General features: G+C 42.4%; 1 protein-coding gene across 1 annotated transcript; it reads left to right on the top strand.

The window, feature by feature from the left end:
• Positions 1–291: 291 nt before the first annotated feature.
• LOC140202411 (probable G-protein coupled receptor 139) lies at positions 292–3,037 on the top strand. The gene is made up of 2 exons (XM_072267283.1): positions 292–358; positions 2,139–3,037. The coding sequence occupies exons 1-2, from the start codon at positions 292–294 to the stop codon at positions 3,035–3,037; spliced, it is 966 nt and encodes a 321-aa protein (XP_072123384.1).
• Positions 3,038–18,756: the final 15,719 nt, after the last annotated feature.

Genomic DNA, 18,756 nt, shown 5'->3' with positions numbered 1-18,756 from the left:
GTATCTGTTGGAAAGATGGGAATGAATGCCGCTTCCAGTTTTCACGCAGTTGATAGATAGGCACTTCGTAAGTATCTTTATTTCTGTTGAATCTAAGTCAATTTATTGCAACAGTGATTTGATTCGGGTGTCGCAATTCGTTTGTTTCATGTATTTTAAAAAAACATCTCTTTTGAACGGTGATGCAATGAATTCCCGTGGAGATCCAATCAATATAAAAACGTTTGTGAATAAACCACTATGAAATTTCATTCTGTAGGATTTCCTTCAGCATAACAGTACACATAGAAAATGGTGGAAAGATATTTCCGTGTGGAGAAAATATTGTACTTGATCTTTGCCGTCATAGGAGCTCCAGGTAAAAGAGAGCAATAGCGAAGTTTATTGATTTAGAATGTAAAGCAAAGAATGGAACATTTTGATTTTGAAATGAAAAATGTTGATTTTGATAGGCTTAAGGGATAAATCACTCGCATGCATAAGCAATCTGACAAGGGCACCTATGAGATTATAGCCCTTAGTTCTCAGAGTATAGAGTGGAGGACGAAGGAATTATTACTGCCAAGATAGGAACACAACTGTCCGATTGTCTTTAAGTTACTTTCCTTCACTAAGAGTGAATATATTCTTGAGAAAACTGGACCGTCAGCAGTTTCCTATACCTGAGATGTAAGGATGTTTGGCCTATCTGGTCGGTATGTGAGTGGTGTCGAGAACCTGGACTTAGAATCCTGATATGGGTAAAAATAAACATCTCAGATTCAGATGATGAAATGTATCTTCATCATCTATCACAAAAGCTGAATCAAATCGGGTCCCTTGCTACAGAAGTATGTCGCAAACGGATTTCAAGGTACAAAGACATCAAGGTCTATGAGGATATAGACAAGGGTCACTCTAATCTTTGGCGGGTGAATCCCAACGAACCATGCAGATTTCACACGCTATTATTTCCCACCAGTTTCGTTTGCACTTATTATTCTGTTCTGTAAGATACCAGGTGAGCTACAGATAGCTATTATGCATAGGCACTATCAAATATACAAACGTTTGTATATGTTATACATTCCAAATTGTTACTGCTCTCCCACTACAGCTTGTCAACTTAAAATAAATTTCCATTTGCAATTCATGGAATCGCTAACTATGTTGTGATTACCATTATAGGATACCGTTCTGCTGTTATACCAGAATTCAGAATAGGCAACGTACTTGAAAGGTATTTTAGGAATAGTTTAACATTGGAAGAATTCGCTAAACCAAAATTGATGATTAGACTGCACTATGCGGCGAAGTTTCATTGACAGAATACGATTGCTGTGGATGGTGCTTACGGAATGCAGTGAAACAACGGCAGAAAATGACTTGTATTACCAGGCTCGTATGCCATTGCATTCTTCTACTTAGTTTAAGTTGTTAACTGGACGATATCACTCGAATAATTAATTGCCCATTTCTAGAAATCTCTTTCACGCGGAATTATATTTGGAGTGGCGCTGGAGGTATAATGTTGCCCTCACTTCAGATGTTGGGTTGCAGGATTCTTGCTGAACACGATCAGTAGGAGTTAAAGGCACAAAATTTTGTTTGTTAAAATATATGAGAACTGACAATGAAACTACCAACTCTCTTTCTGGGAGTGCTCCTCTGCACTTTCCCTCTCCGTTCATAACCACAGCACGCCTACATCTATTTAATAACCTACGACGCAGGAACAGGTGTTTGCTTCTCTTGGCCTCATTAATTGTTCACCAGAATTAAAGCTAATATCCTACCTCAGCTTTATTTTCCAGTAACATCCACTCATCTCTAGATGTCTGTAAGTTGACAGATATCAGATGCGAATGAACAAGAGCTCAACAGTACTTAAAAATAAGGCAGCTTGATTTAAGAAAATTTTCATAATCTCAATCGGAAGCAGCATGTCTCTTGCACTCAAACGTGTCCATCGTCATCCCCAGCACAGGGCTTTGTTGAAGAAACGTTCCCCGTGCCTTTGGCGTGACATGCCTTTGAAGTATTTATTATTGCAAACGGCCTGATAGTTGGCTGATAATAACGAAAGCATATTGGAAGTACTCAAATACGTTTGTTCGGTAATTCCAATTCTGTTCCCTCCTATTTTTTTTTATTTTCAGTGAATTTAGTGGCGATTGCAATACTTTCTCGAGGGAAGTGTGGCCTCTCCACCTGCACCACGCGATACCTAGTGGCCATGGCAGCGACGGATCTACTGGTCATTGTCAATGAGGTTATTCTGTATCAAACCAAGTATCATTATTTTCCGGTAACCTTCCTTAATCTCACCCCTATGTGTACTATTATCCGTGTACTGACTTACGTATTCACAGACTGCTCGGTTTGGTTCACCGTGGCATTCACCTTTGATCGCTTTGTCGCCATTTCCTGTCAGAAGCTGAAAACAAAATATTGCACCGGGAAAACCGCAGCTGCGGTTCTGGCAATAACTGGAACTTTATTCTGTTTGAAAAATATTCCAATCTTCTTTACATATGGACCGAAAAAGATAATCGACAACGTACCATGGTTCTGTTATCCCAAGCCAAGTTACTTCAGTGAGACCGGGTGGGTGGTGTTTGACTGGGTGGATACTATTTTAACCCCTTTGCTTCCTTTTGCTCTAATTCTGCTGCTAAACATTCTGACAGTCAGGAACATATTAGTGGCTAGTCGTATCCGTAAGGGGCTGAGAGGTCAGAATAATGGAGATAACAACAGTGATCCAGAGATAGAGAGCAGGAGGAGGTCGATGGTTTTACTCCTCACCCTCTCAGGCAACTTTATTCTCCTGTGGCTGACCTTTGTTCTGAACTTTCTCTATTACCAGATCACAGGGACAGAAACTGAACCGAATGAGACTGAATATATCTTCTCGCAAGTCGGGCGTTTGCTGAGTAATTTTAGTTGCTGCACCAACACATTTATTTACGTGGCGACGCAGTCTAAGTTCAGGACTGAGATGAAGAGCGCAGTGGAGAGTGTAGCCAGCTTCGTGTTTCGGTTAATTAATCACTAAGCTCTGCAATGAGGTCGTCAAAATGCCCCCAAACTGTGGCCCAGATTCTGATATCCTGCTCCACGTTCTGAAGAAGGTTGTCGTTGTGGGAAGGGCATATCTCTGCCATCAGACAGTTCCAAAACCATCAATGAATTCAAGCAATTTCTTCGTCTCTTCAATATTCCAGCCAAACCCCGAAATCTGTGGCTTAACCTAACATCTGATTACCTCATTACCTGGCAACTGAATCGGTCGACAAAATCCAAAGTCGGCAGGGACCCAATTCACACAAACGCTCAGGTCAGACATCCTCCACCGACAATCTCCGATTGTGCTGCATTTCATTAAAATTCCTGGGAAGCAATCAACGTTGCCGTAGGTTTTGTCTTCAGATTCTTAGCCTTTATCGGAAGGCACAATCTCTGCAACTACAACGAAGGGGGAAGTTGATTCCTTAGTCATAATTCACAACTTCATCGTCAATTTTCTCACAATTCCATTCTATTGTGTTGTGATTGTGCAACTCCACTGGATGTTTTATCCGCAATCACATTTGCTGTGACTTTCATCGGAAATCGCCGGGAGCAGAGCAAGGGCTAAATTTACAATGCAGGGACTAAGTGGATAATCTACTTAAATACGCAAACAACAGGAATTCTGCAGATGCTGGAAATTCAAGCAACACACATCAAAGTTGCTGGTGAACGCAGCAGGCCAGGCAGCATCTCTAGGAAGAGGTGCAGTCGACGTTTCAGGCCGAGACCCTTCTACTTAAACATCTGCGGAAGAAGACTTCCTCTACCCCTGCTTTACCAAGTTTCCCGGTGTGCGTTGTATATCTCAAATGTGATGACTGTGGGTCAGAAACATACATACTTTTTAGGAGCTTCCAATGCGTATTGATAGTTGATTATCCTTCCACACTCTTCGTTTGTAGTTCCTTCTACCCAAAATACACAAGGGGTGGAGAATTCTAAGCAAATTTGTTCATGGCCATCTTTCTCCAGACATGATCCCTGAAGGCGGTGAACACCTACTCGGCACCCGAGGTGAGATGACTGTACATAAATAATGAGCCGTGACCCTTTATCCCAAGTGAACAGTGGAACGCATTCTATATCTATAATACAAGACGTCGTTGGTTTTCGATCGACATGCACCTTAAGAGACGACACTTCAGTGTTTTCTTATTGAAGTTTCCAGTGCAGTTTAGTTCCTCTAGCTTGTAGCGTGTAGCACATTTACTTTTGTGCGGAGCATGGTAAAAAAAAAAAATGAGAGGGCATAGTGAAATGGAAGGGTAGCAGGGGTGAAAGTAATTGAGTATGAAGAAGTTATTGGGCAAAATAGGAAACTCTATCTTAGTGGTTCTGTGTGTGTGTGTGTGTGTGTATGTGTGTGTGTGTGTGTGTGTGTGTGTTGATGCTGGGTCGCACGTACATCTGTGTGTGAATGCTCTTCCGTCTGCGTGTTTGTTGCGCATCGACATGTGGACTTTGAAATCCTGTGCATGTCGTAGACCCTGTTATTTAGCCATCTTCATCCTTCCATCGTTTACAAATTCTTGCTCTGTTTGAAAAGCATTGTTTCTGAAGTACACGCTGCAATAAGTTGCTCTGTTATATCTTCTCTCCTTAGGACCAGACTGTATTAACGAAGAGCGGTAATAAGTGAATATCCAACCAAGAGAAAATCATGCAGATGCTGGAAATCAAAGCAACACACATACAATGATTGAGGAACACAACAGGCCAGGCAGCATCTGTGGTAATGAGTAACCTGTTGATGTTTCGGGCCAAAACCGTTGACAGAGACCTGATGAAGGGTCTCAGCTCGCAATGTCGACTGCTTACTGTTTTCCGTAGATGTTGCCTAGCTTGATGAATTCTACTAGCATTTTATGTGTGTTGCTCAGAAGTGAATATTGCTACCCTGACAATTCAGTCTTTATTTTTTACTTCCTCTGTTAGATTTGCAAGATTGGAGCATCGTCCTGTCTTACGTAATTTAGCCAAATTTAAGCTTTCATACAAGACGAAAAAGTGCATTCAGTCCACGATGTTGTCCCGCTCTTGATTCGTATTTATATTATTTCTTTGTCTCCTCCATATTATCCAAAAACGCTTCACTCTCGTCATACTTAGGTGGTTATCCTAAAGCACCTTAAACTTCAGCACATTTATTGCTTCCACTATGACCACTTGGAATCTAGGGCAGGCACATACTGCACTCTACTGGAAGAAAAACTTGTCACTAACGTTTCCTTTAAACTCGACGCCCAACCTTAAAAAAAAAAAACATGTTCTCTGGAGCTTGCATCTCAACCCCGGGGGGAAAAATCTGTTTTTTGATCCTATCTAAACCTCCAATTATTTTCAAAACGCTTATTATCAGATACCCCCTCAGCTTATCACGTTCTAAGGAGAACAACCCAATATTTTCCACCTGTTCCTAGAAATTCACAACTTATATTAGCCATTACAAACACAGGTAACGTACAGAAATCAGTAAGTGAAAAAGCAACATATATACGCTGATTTAAGAGAGGAAATTGAAAGACTATGGAACATGAACATGGTATACATTGCCTCAGTAGTATTATCCACAATAGGCACCATACCAAAATCACTACACAGTAGCATTATACAATTAGGCCTACAGAGCAACAGTTCTATAAAGCTCCAGAAATCCACTCTACTTAACACCACTAGAATAGGCTGAAAGTTCCTCGCTCTTGAGAGTTGAGTATACTTGGCTATGCCGGTACCTCAGATGTTACGATCCTGAGTTGAGAAAAGTAAAGTACAACACTAATACATATATACATAAATACATAAACAAATAATAAATATCGAGAACATGAGATGAATATTCATTGAAAGTGAGACCACAAGTTTTGGGAATAGTTTAGTGATGGGCCAAATAAATTTATTTCCTTTAGTTCAAAACTTGATGGTCGGGTCGGGGTTGGAGGTGGTGTAATAACTGCTTCTGAATATGGTGATTAGAGTCTGAGGAACCTCTACATTCTTCCTGTTTGCCGCATCGAGAAAGGAGCATGACCTGGGTAGCGGGCGCTATGAAATGGATGCTGATTTCCTGCGACAACACTTCATGTAGATGTGTTCAATAATGAGGAGGGCATTATCTATGATGGACTGGGCCGTGTCGCTAATTTTTGTAGGATTTTCCGTTCAAGGGCATTGGGGTTTTAATGCAGGATGATATGCAGCCATCAATGTACACTCCGCTACACATCTGTAGAAGTTTATCAACGTTTTAGATATCATGCCGAATCTGAGAAAACCCTTAAGGAAGTAGAGGGGCTTCAGTCCTTCTTTGTAATTACATTTACGTACTGGGCGCAGAACAGTTCCTTGGAAATGATAATACCGAAGAATTTAAAGCTACGCAACCTGTCCACCTCTAACCCTTCGATGAACCACCCAATTCTTCTTTCGATGGACCACCCGATTCTTCTTTCCGAAATCAATCATCATCTTCTTAATTATGCTGACATTGAGTAAGAAATTGTTGCTGTGGTAGCACTGAGCTACATTTTCAATTTCCGTTGAAGAGGCATTAGTACTGAATGCCGAACTGTAGTTGATGAAGATAGCGGCGAAGTATGCAACTTCGCAGTCACTATGTACCAGGGAAGAGAGAGAAAAAACAGTGAAATGGCCTCTGCTGTGGACCTGTGGTACCGGCGGACAAGTCTTTTCTCAGGCAGGAATTGATATATTTTATCAACAATCACCCTCGATGCATGTGCAAATGGACAATGGTCTTTGAGGCAGGTTACAGCTTTCCTTTTAGGCACTGGTATAAATGAAGCTTTCTTAAAGCAGGTGGGTGTTTCAGACTGCCAAAGCGAAAGGTTAAAGATTTCAGTGAACACTCCAACCAGTTGATCAGTACAAGTCCTTAGTACTCGGTCAGGTACACCATCTGTGCCGGGTGCTTTCTGTGGGTTCACCTTCCTAAAGGATGATTGTACATCTGCCTCAGAGACTAGAATTACAAAGAAACTAAGGAATCTACAAGCAGGGGAGACATGGGAAATGCAGTAGATGTGGTGTACTTGGATTTTCAGAAGGTCTTTGACAAGGTGCCGCAGATGAGGCTGCTTAGCAAGATAAGAGCCCATGGAATTACAGGGGTTACAAGCATGGTTGCTTGTAACCCCTGTATCAGCAAAAAAAAAAACGAAGTGTGGGGATAAAGGGATGGTATTCTGGCAGTCTGCCGGTTACCAGTGGAGTTCCACAGTGGTCGGTGTTGGACCGCTGCTTTTTACGATTTATGTCAATGATTTGGACTGTGGGATTAATGGATTTTTGGCTAAATTTGCCGATGATACAAGGATAGGTGGAGAAGCGGATAGTGTGAAGAAACAGAGAGCCTGCAGAAAGACTTAGATAGTTTAGGGGAATGGGCAAAGAAGTGGTAAATGAAATACAATGTTGGAAAGTGTATGGTCATGCACTTTGGTGGAAGAAATAAACTGGCAGACTATTAGTTAAATAGAGAGAAAATTCAAAATGCAGATATGCAAAGAGACATGGGAGTCCTTGTGCAGGATACACTAAAGGTTAACCTCCAGGCTGAGTCGGTGGTGATGAAGGTGAATGCAATGTTACCATTTATTTCTAGAGATATAGAATATAAGAGCAGGGAGGTGATGTTGTGGCTCTATAAGCCACTCGTGAGACCACACTTTGAGTATTGTGTGCAGTATTGGGCTCCTTATTTTAGACAGGATATGCTGATATTGGAGAGGTTTCAGAGAAGATTCACGAGAAAGATTCCAGGAATGAAAGGGTTACCGTATGATTAGCGTCTAGCAGCTCTTGGGTGTGTTCCCTGGAGTTCAGGAGAACGAGGGGGGGGGGGTCTTAGAGAATCATTCTGAATGTTAAAAGGCCTGAACAGATTAGATATGGCAAAATTATTTTCCATGATAAGGGAGTCTAGGACAAGAAGGAACGACTTCAGGATTGAAAGACGTCCATTTAGAAGCAGAGGTGCAGAGAAATTGCCTTAGTCAGAGGATGGTAAATGTATGGAATTTGTTTGCCATGAGTGGCTGTGGGAGCCAAGTCACCGGCTGCATTTAAGGCAGAGATAGGTAGGTTCTTGTTTAGCAGGGCATCAAAGGGTATGGAGGGAAGGCAAGGGAATGAGGATGACTGGAAGAATTGGATTAGCCCATGATTGAATGGTGGAGCAGACTCGATGGACCGAATGGCCGACTTCTGTCCTATATCTTATGGTCTTAAATCACAGGACGGACAATCGGGGAGTGTGGGAGATCATGATCGTTTTTTTCTTATGTTTTGACGGTCAAAACGAGCATAGAATGCATTGAGGTCATCTGAAAGTGACGCCCTGTCCTCGGCTATGTCCCTTGATTTCACTTTGTTAGAGGTGATAACATTTAAGTCCTGCCACCACTATCGGGCAACCTGCATTGATTTAAGTTTACTCTTGTACACAATGTCCCGCCCAATAATGACAACATGTACACACCGTTTTTACCACTATCTTTTCGTGAGGCCACTTTCAGCCACTGAATCGGTCACAGTCATCTAAAAATCAAAAATCATTTGCAATCACATCTTGTTTCCTATTGCTGAGTCAAATTTGGAGCAAAGTTATCAACATGCTCAGAATTTCGTTGGAGCTAACTTGTTGAACTATGGATCCTTTTGGGATCTTGTTCAGGAACATACTAAAGTTTATGTAAACAATATTATCTACCCTGTCCTTATTGATACATGTTGTGACCTCTTCAAAAATAATCCATCGATAGAGAGAGAGAGAGAGAGAGAGAGACAGAGAGAGTGAGAGAGAGTGAGAGAGAGAGAGAGAGAGACAGAGAGAGAGAGAGAGAGAGAGAATGAGAATGTCCCTCCTGACGTGAATGAACCGTATCAACGTTTGGCATTTCGGGAATTACAGGGATCAATTATTTTACAAAGCAAGCTCCCAAACGCACCAACTGACGGCAAGTTATAAATGCATTTTCATGATAATAGCTGGACAGCAGAATGAATAAAACTTGCCCCGTTTTCTGAAGTACAAATTGAATTCTATTGTCATTCAGCCTATACATTTATATAGGTAAACGAAATAATATTCTTCTGGGACCAAAGTGTACAACATAGTAAAAATCACACATAGCACATAAGATAATATTAACCCAATAATATTGTCATCCAAAAATATTCTGTTTATTGACAAGTTGGCATAAAGTGCATTCATGGCATATATTTGCATATCCAACAGCATTACTGTTCGTGGTGTTGTCATACATAATGTGAACAAGGTGGTAACAGGGTTCCGAAATCTTACAATCAGCAGGGAAGCATCAACGTGACAGTAGCATGAGAAATTAATTATAGGACGGATGATACGTGTTATTGACAATGCTGAGTGTTCTGCGACAGTAGCGATTCTGGTGCAATTCCTGGATGGAAGTAGGAGTGGTAAAAGACCTTGATGATTCTCTCCGCAGTCCTCACAATCCGTTGCAATGTCTTGAGATGAGTTGCCATGCGGTTCCCACAGCCGACAGTGATGCAGCTGGTCAGAACACTCTCGGTGGGCTTACAGTTGGAGTGTCTTGATCTCCTTATGAAGTGAAGGCGTTGCTGTGCTATCTTGCCCAAAGAGGTGGTGTTGAGGGAGAGATAATCTGCGATGTGCACTCAATAGAACGTGGTGTTCCTGACGTTCTTGGTGGAGGAGCCGTTGATGTACAGTAGGAATGCATCTTCTGGGAGTCCCCAAAACATCACTTTAGGTTTATCTACGTTAAGACACATCGATGTGTTCACACGAGTCCACAAGCGACTCTACATCCTCTCTGTATGCTAATTCAGCATTCTTGCGAAGCGGACAACAACTGCTGCGTCTTCGGCGTACGTAACAATGTTATTCGATCTGGATCTAGCAGTAGGATCGTGCGTCCACAGTATAAATAGCAGCGGGATAAGCATGCTGTCCGTGTTGCGACGTGGGATTTGGGTCGGTTCTCAGCGTGATGGAAGTACAGATATTGCTGTCAACATGAATTATTTGACTTCTCCCTGCCATGTAGTTCAAGAAGCCGTAACAGAAGCTGTGCTGAGCACCAACAAAGACAATTTACCCAACAGCTGTTGAGGCATGATCAAATTGAACACTGATCTGATGTCGATTCTCAAATTAGTACCGTCGCATAGTAACATTTACATTAATACGTAGACTCTGCTGGAACACACCAGTACTGCACTGGGAATGACGCTAAATCTCGCTGTGGCATGTGGAGCCGAATTGAATTTAAATGCAACAAACATTTTTTGAATAGGGATGACATCTACAAAATTAAGCTATTGGGTGGGCCTAGGGAGCGTATAATGGATCAATGCCGGGCCACTGAACCACAACAGGAATATAGATCAACATATTTTACATTGGACGAATGCAAAATGCCACGAATTCAAGAAAAATGCAGAAAGAGCTGAATACAGTTGCCTTCACTAAGGAGAAGTTGCTGGAGAAACTGCAAGACCGGAAGGTAGATAAATCACTGGGACCAGCTGAACATTGTCTTCAGTGTGCAGAAAAGAAAATTTGCCCCTCTGATATCTTTTATATACCTCCCCTCTGAGCAAAACTCCACGCCATTTACTTCAAAGACACCCGTATCATAAAAAAAGACGGACAGACTTAAGTTTGAAAATAGCTTGATATATCACAGGTACATCGAATATCCAAACATACAGTGAAAAGCCACGTTTGCGTCAGACTAACAGTCCGTGGATTATACTGGTGGGGGTAGGAGTGCGGGGGCAGCCAACAAGTGTCTCCTTGCTTCCGGCAGAAAGCTTCTCTCCCTCCTCCTGACACGTTCTGAAACCCCGTCATGAGCTCCGTTGGGCTTCCTGTCGGACCAAACACCCTTTCTAGTGCTTGCATATAGTTTGCAAAAGTGGCAAGGGCGTTCTATGCCTTTATTGTTCTCACTTGGTCAGCAGACCTGCCTCTCAAACTTTCAACCAATCGCTGTCGTGTTATGTCTCGAGAGCACTGCCACTCATCTACTAACTGAGAGGTCTGTTCCGCCCAAGTCTCATGCTCCTGTACCCCTTTAGGAGTGGGCTTCATTCCAGAGAACAGCTACCTACGATAGCTGGTAAATTGAACCTGGGCACTTTTCCATTCATTCGCCAGGGAGGTAATTGCCGCTCCCAGCTTAGAATTCTCACTTCTTGCTGGGGACTTATGAGACATTCCAAATCAGACCACGCCTTCCCCTCGTTCCGCAGAAACGAGAGCACCCCGTCTTTGAACTCTCCGTCCCCAGCAACCGGAGACTCGACTTGCGATTCGGCCCGCTCAAGCCCAGGAAATCCATATCGACGTACCATAATCATTTTACCGGACTGAGTTAAACACACAACGCACTGGATCAACGCTCAGGGCAATCTCACGGCATCCAACGAAATCGATGCCGGATGAGCCACTACAGTTTGAACACTCTGGACCTCTTGGCTGCATAAGTCTATGGAAATCAATCTCTGGCTCCGCCAAACGTGTGAGATTGAGGTGCGAGCCCACCCCAAAACCCGTTGTTTGCGTGGATGCTGCGTCATTTGTTACCCTGTTACAAATAAGTACACCGCATACAATTAAACGATTTAATTTATATTTCTTAATTTGACTAAAGGGCTAGTAAAGAAAAAGAAAAAAAAAATGCCCATTTTCATGAAACAGTCTCATGTGCACAAGTTGGAGCTCAAGTTGGAGCCTTCGCCGATCCTCCTTCGATCTTTCCGTGCTTCGTCAGATCATGGCCCCGTTCCGGGTCGAGTCCTAGGGCTCCTTCTCACCGGCGTCTTCTCCCTTGATCTCCCGCCGAACAAAAGACTCATGTCACCCCAGTGTTAGGGACACAACACGAAAACAGACTCCAATCATTGGACGGCTCATATTCGAAAGCACCCGTTATCTCTACCGTAACCCAAACACTGCTTTTACAGAAAAACCATGGCATTTGCAGTGAAACCTCTTCCAGGGAGTTTCACCTGTGTCTGCTTAAATCCACCATCCACGATATCTGCAATATAATCTTTGGTACAAGTTCAGAAAACATCAGGAGGGCTTTCATGTTAACAGTATTGAAAAAGAATAGCTTACCTGCAGGAAAATAAAAGCCTTTTGTGCCTGGTAGAACGACATTGGCAGCAAAGCCAAATGAGAAACTTATTCTTTTATAAAAATAAAGTTTTCAATAATGCCATAAGGAGCTTGAAAAGCAGCAAAACGCTTGTCCAGACGTCCACTCGGGGATTAAGCACCTCCTCAGTGGACCCTATGCAAGATTAATGAAAAAGCACTTTGAAGACCTCGACCTATAGATCCAAAGAAAACTTGCACTCCACAGCGCAGTCGTCCTTCCTACATGACGCAATAGAGATGAATCATCTACTACCTACTGTAGGAATTTGAAAGCTTGGAACAATCACACAAAACAAACCTAACGAAAGATTTTAAGTATCATTTAGGACGGGCTCAGTAACGCCAGTGTACTGAAGCACACCAACAGGAACAACCGTTCCTCCACGATAAAGGAACCCAAACTCTGATCGATGGATCATTCGGATGTCTCACTCACGTCTTTCCAAAGGGATCCTTTACTTCCAGTTCAAACAAGGTCAGTCAGCGCAGGCTGGGCAAAGTAAACGCTCCAAAGATAACATCAAAATCATCCCGAAATAATATCTCGTTATTCTCAGTCGGTGACATTTCTTTGAAAAGCATGTCATCAGTGAATGATAAGAATTACACAGTGAGGTACAGTGGTAGAGATATTTGTGTTTGAGAGGGCATATAGATCCTGTATAAATTCTTGACAAATAACGTGGGATCGGTATTTTACAGCGGTTTGTGCACTCATCGTATATGCACATGTACTACAGTGGGGATGCCCATAGATTACTCACTGAAAATTTTTGAGTTGTTTGCATATTTTGGACTAGTCTGTGTATTGGAACTTTAATGGAGAACTGATAACATAGAGGTAACAAATCCACAGTGACTATACCTAGAAGACGCATAGCGTTTCAGAACTGGAAGATAGGTTCTTCCATGGAACTCCAATGCTCAAAAGCTGATATATCTGCACAAAACAAACGGATGGCCAAAAAATAATTGTTCTGTTCTGTTCACTGCTGTACGTGGGCTGAAACTGAATCGCGTAGTAGGCATTGGAAAGGGAGGAACTCAGGGTAAATAATGATGGGATCAGTTACATTGTACATAATTGGATAGTGATCCGTATACAAAGTATGTACTTGAACAGAAAGTCAGAGGGGAGTTTATCAACATTGCCGCAAAGAGATGTTCAGCTCCCCTGGTCCTTACTAGTATCTATATCGGCGTTCCTCAGCAAGTATTGACATCCAGCAGGTATTCAGGAAGATAAATGGCATATTGGCACTTACTGCAATGGATAATGGAGCTCAGTTGTAAGCAAGTCTTTTATTCACATCTGTAGTTTATGGTGAGGGTACACATGGAATACAATGTTATGCTTTGGTCCCCTTATTTTCAGAAGATTATACATGCTGAGATGTTTAAAACCCAAGGATATCAATGTTTTAAAGAGAGGAGAATGACTGGTGAATTGAGATACAGTATATATCAAGTTGGCACAGGAAAGCATTCGAGGACTGGAAGTTTAACCTTGTTTGTATTGACGCTATTACATATTGAGGCGCCCGATTTCAGAATTCAAAGCAGGCTTCCTCTGTAAGGAGTCTGTATGTCCTCCTCATGAAATACGCGGCTTCAATGCACCCCTGTGACTTTTCAACTGCTGTTGATTTCTTTTTGACAGCTTCCTGTGATTGACAACCACAGCATCAATACGATGAACGATTGGACTATGATAACCTTAATACGCAGCACAATATGCCCACACACGACCAATATCAGATCAACATTTGAAACGGGCTGTGTAGTGAAATAGGACGAAATAATGAACTCGATAGATTTCCAGAATGGAATTAGACACACTATTCAAACCAACCTTTCTCTGTCCATGCATGTGATCCGCACCAGATCTTCCATTCTTTCTTCAAATGACCACATGACATTCTATTTGTATAGCATTTAGGTGTCTACACATTTTCTCAGTGAAGAAATACTTACCGGAAACATTTCTACTAGAAAAACTGAACATGCTAAACAGTGTCATTATTGCACAGCTGGCTTTGTACAGAGGAATATGCTGAACAGTAAAGAGAAGGGGGATCAGTTTATGGGATGAATCCCCTTCACGCCAACACTTTTAGATTTCAATATTGGGATGTGTGTACAGAAAATACTGGACATAAAAGCTGAGAGAGCGAAGCCATCCACAGTGCAAATCCATTCACCTCTCACGACTGCCTTGTATAGATTGCGGACACCGTGGTATGGATGAATATAATTGGCAGATGGGGTAGACGTCTACAGAAAGAAAAAAAAAACCCTAAAGCATACTACAATGGAAAGCAAGGGCAATCGAAATGGCCAAAATCTCCCATTTCAAGCTGCCTTTTTTATATTGGCATTCTTACATCCTCTGATCAGTATCTTGCTGTCTTTTCTTTTTTATCTCCACATGTTATCTTGGCGCTTAACACGGGATGTTCATCCTTCTAATACTTACAACTTCCTGCGACAGGTCCTGCGTCAATAAGGAGCATTCCTGGAAAGTGACCTCTAAATATTGGAACTTTAGCAGGTAGGCAAAAGATTAGAAACTGATTAAAGTTGGTAATGGGAGTTCCGTCGCATTGGAATTTATAAGATAGTCAACATCCCTGGCCACGCAGCAACAACCCAGTCGAACCAGTTGTTCATTTCACGACCTGCCCTAGCTGTTTCCTCCTCTTTTTTACAGATCACATCAGACCATTGTTTTATTTCTGTCTGTTTATCTATTCATCTATTTACCCAGTCATCCTCTGGGGATACATTGATGGCACGTTAGAGAAGTATCCTCGCAGGATAATTCCCTTCACACCTGTAGTGAGCTATTGTCGGAGACAGGACTGTCTATAAGGAAAATAATCGACAAGAGAGGGTAGGAGATAGACCATCCACAGGATATATCCCCCACGCCATCGCTATGCTAGGTTTGGCAGGGCAATCTCGAAGGACCGACTGGACCATTCATGCTCCGATCTAGCTGTGTTAATTTTAAAGAGGTGGGGGAATCCAATGGCACGTTTGTAGAAAAAAGGATCATTACTGTGAGCACTGGAGTACTAAAATTTGGAGTATAAACGGCCATTTGTGGAACAGCAGATACGTCTTGGTGAGACGCAAGGGCTGAGGAAATGCATGTCCCTCCCAATCCTAACATTCCTTCTCGCCACAGCTTTAATTACAATTTTTCATCCATAGTGCTATGTGACCTTTCACCGGATATTTTCTCTTCCTCTGACACGGACATTCAATCGCCCTGAGGCTTACCGCTTCCGGTGACGAAGTAAGGGGGCACGAGTGAACAGTGGTCTCTGTCAACGTGAAATTTAATGGACTGTGTGTAGTGGAGAGAGACATATTAAAACAAGCTTTTATCCAAATTAAATTTGACAACGGAATGTGCTCTGTATAAATTTCAGTGGCCACTCTATTAGGTACAGGAGTAGAACCAGGTGTGGTCTGCTGCGGTAGTGCCATGGTTTACAAAATTCCTTAAAGTCTTTATATCCGGAGAGCGACAATGTAGACACGCTCCTACTACCTTTTAAATGATCCCAATGGCATGCGCCTTAGATCGCTTTTAACAACCAGCTACTGAACACTTCTGTGAGTTAGCCAATAAGCCCAACAGAAACGTTTCTGCTAACAGGAGAATAGGGAACGGCAGTTTATTGGCCGCTTCTTTTAAACTCTCTCTGCCTCTGCGCAGTGTTGTGAAGTCATGTGCACAATGTTGTTATGTTTCGAACCTTGGCTCATATAAATACTGAGTTCCCCAACGGAATAGACTTAGTTTTGATGCATAAGGAAGTATACATCCCACACGCAGACCTTTGAAACTGTTCGAATGATTTAACCTTGATACTCTGCGGCTCGTTATATATACAAAATATCAATCACAGCTAAAGCCACGGAGCTCGAACCTGAATTGATTTTAAACAGTGGCATTTGTCGATAACACTCGAAACCTCGAGCCACACCTAGGTCGATTATAGTATGTCGCCTCTATTGTGATCCGCTATAACTTTTTTTCCATGACATTAGTTCTTCTTTAACAGTGATAAACCTTTGAGTCTTCTGAGACAGGCCAAAAAGGATTGTTAGAAAAAACAGAGCTTACATCCTTTTCCAGGATCTCACACGAAGTGCATTACTTTTACAGAAGGATGCAAGTTGATGGACAATACGTAAATCGTGTTCGATCCTGTTCTGAGATAAATGCCACAATGCTGTTGCATATTATAGGATACAGAATACCTCCTCTAAACTGTGAAAAGCATATAAATATCGAGGTAAAATACTCAATAACTTCGACTCTTTTCCTCTTCGGGACGTTTGTACGAATGGTTACTCTTATTATCTTTAAAAGGGACAAATCAGTTGCTTAGCAAGCACGATGGGCATCGCGTAATTAAAATGGAAGCAAGAATTCGAACGAATGTAAAATATCATAAACATGGTCTCAGGATGAAGCGGGAAGACTTGGAAGGAGGAACATCAGACACTGCCGAAATTGCAATGCAATTATCAGGAAATGGCTTTCACCTACACTTGATTGAATTGGTTAGCAGATAATTCAAAGATCAAGGATTAACAATCAACTTTTGTTGTACTTGTTCATTGGGGCACGATATGCAACAGGAATTGTTAGAAGTCAAAGTACCAACATGGAATAAAATATGCATAAATACGTTCTTATTTGCATATACTTGCAGCATTGCAAAACGTGATTGCAACATTTATAGTGCTCTGTGGTGATGGGTAATTGTTTGAGGATGTGTGGGTTCCAGCTGCACTGACTGGCGGGGTGGGAAGCAGAAACTTTTAAGATAGCGTGATTTTTGTTTCTTTGTTCGCTTCTTTTAGTACCCTTCAGCTGTGACAGAAGGGAGCATTGTGAAAGACAACTAGAATAGAGGATAGTTTACGGTGATTTTGTTTCTCGGCCCGTGTCTTTTCCTTTGAACACATGCTAGTCCTGCGGGGTGGTAGACTACAGAGAGTGGAGAGTTCGCTGTATTTTTGAATACTATGAGAGAATGCTGAACCAAAGCAGATAGTAATAACTGAGGTGGAGATGCTCTCCATTGCAGCAGTATTACTTTATTAAAGCAGTATAGAATTGCACCGGTTTGTTCTCAAGAACAGGGGTGCCCAACCTTTTTCACACTGCGGACCGGTTTCATATTGACAATATTCTTGCGGACCGGACGACCGAGGGGGTGGGGGGGGGGGGGGTTGATTGCCAACGGACAAGAGTAGCAGTCAATATTGCTGGGTTTACCACCTAAGACTACAATGACCATGAAGCCTTGCGCGGGCACCAGTGCGCATGCGTGTACGATTTTTCTCCGCAAATCGTTTTTCGCGATTCTTTTCGGGCGGGGGGGTGGGGTGGTGGGTGTTTATCACGACCGGAATACAGATGATAATTAGTTAATGCACTCAATTTCGTTTCTAAAAGGGTTTATCTAACGAATTTAATATTAAACACACAGCGCATATTTTCCTCGCATGAATATAGTGATAAGTCAATTATCAGTGGAGCTTGAAGTAAATGTTGAACGAACTTCCAGTAGAAGCGGTAGAGGCAGGTTCGATATTATCATTTAACGAAAAATTGGATAGCTATATGGACAGGAAAGGAATGGAGGTTTATGGGGTGAGTGCAGGTCAGCGGGACGAGGTGAGAGTAGCGTTCAGCACGGACTAGAAGGGCAGAGATGGTCTGTTTCCGTGCTGTAATTATTATATAGTTATATAAGTCAATAGCATCATAACATTTTAAGTATCGTTTAGATATTAAACACGCAGCACATATTTTCCCCGTATGAACATATAAAATCATTGCAACACACCAATATCGCTGAATCAGTGGGAGCCCTGGGCTTGTTTCCCTGCAACAAGACGGTCCCATCGAGGGGTGATGGGAGACAGCGATACTCGAAGGGGGTTCCTTAAGTCCAGTCTATTCCGTAATTTAGTTTTCGTTGCATTCATTGCAGAGATACGTTGGAAATGGAAGCAACGTTTTCAGTGCTTTCGTGGCTACCTCAGGATATTTAGCCTTGACTTTGATCCAGAATGCCGGCAGAGATGTTATGTCAAACGTACTTTTCAGCCCGCCGTCATTTGCAAGCTCGAGGAGTTGATCTTCTTCCCGCGCTGAAATGGATGACGCGCGCGTAATGACCTCGCGTGCGTAATGGCTCAACGGTGCGTGACAGGGAATGAGGAAAGGTGCAGCTGACTTATATCACCAAATCATATCGTTTCCTCGCGGCCCGGTAGCGCATGCTCTGCGGCCCGGTATCGGTCCGCGGCTCGGTGGTTGGGGACCGCTGCTCAAGAAGATGGAATTTTACCACCTGCCACAATGACACCTCTTCTATTGAGCCTTTTACGTTACATGATTCTCCCTCATGAGTTTCTGCGAAATAATGATGCCCAGGACCCTGAGTGTTGAAACAGTCCCAACTGCAGAGTTAGGA

The sequence above is a fragment of the Mobula birostris genome, chromosome 9 (assembly GCF_030028105.1).
Source record: "Mobula birostris isolate sMobBir1 chromosome 9, sMobBir1.hap1, whole genome shotgun sequence".
NCBI classification, from domain to species: domain Eukaryota; kingdom Metazoa; phylum Chordata; class Chondrichthyes; order Myliobatiformes; family Myliobatidae; genus Mobula; species Mobula birostris.
This window is presented reverse-complemented; position numbering and strand designations above follow the sequence as displayed.

Excerpts from the sequence above, each read along its gene's own strand:
- LOC140202411 (XM_072267283.1), top strand. The coding sequence starts at position 292 with ATGGTGGAAAGATATTTCCGTGTGGAGAAAATATTGTACTTGATCTTT. Across the intron at positions 359-2,138 it reads TGCCGTCATAGGAGCTCCAG|TGAATTTAGTGGCGATTGCA; the intron begins GTAAAAGAGAGC and ends TTTTATTTTCAG.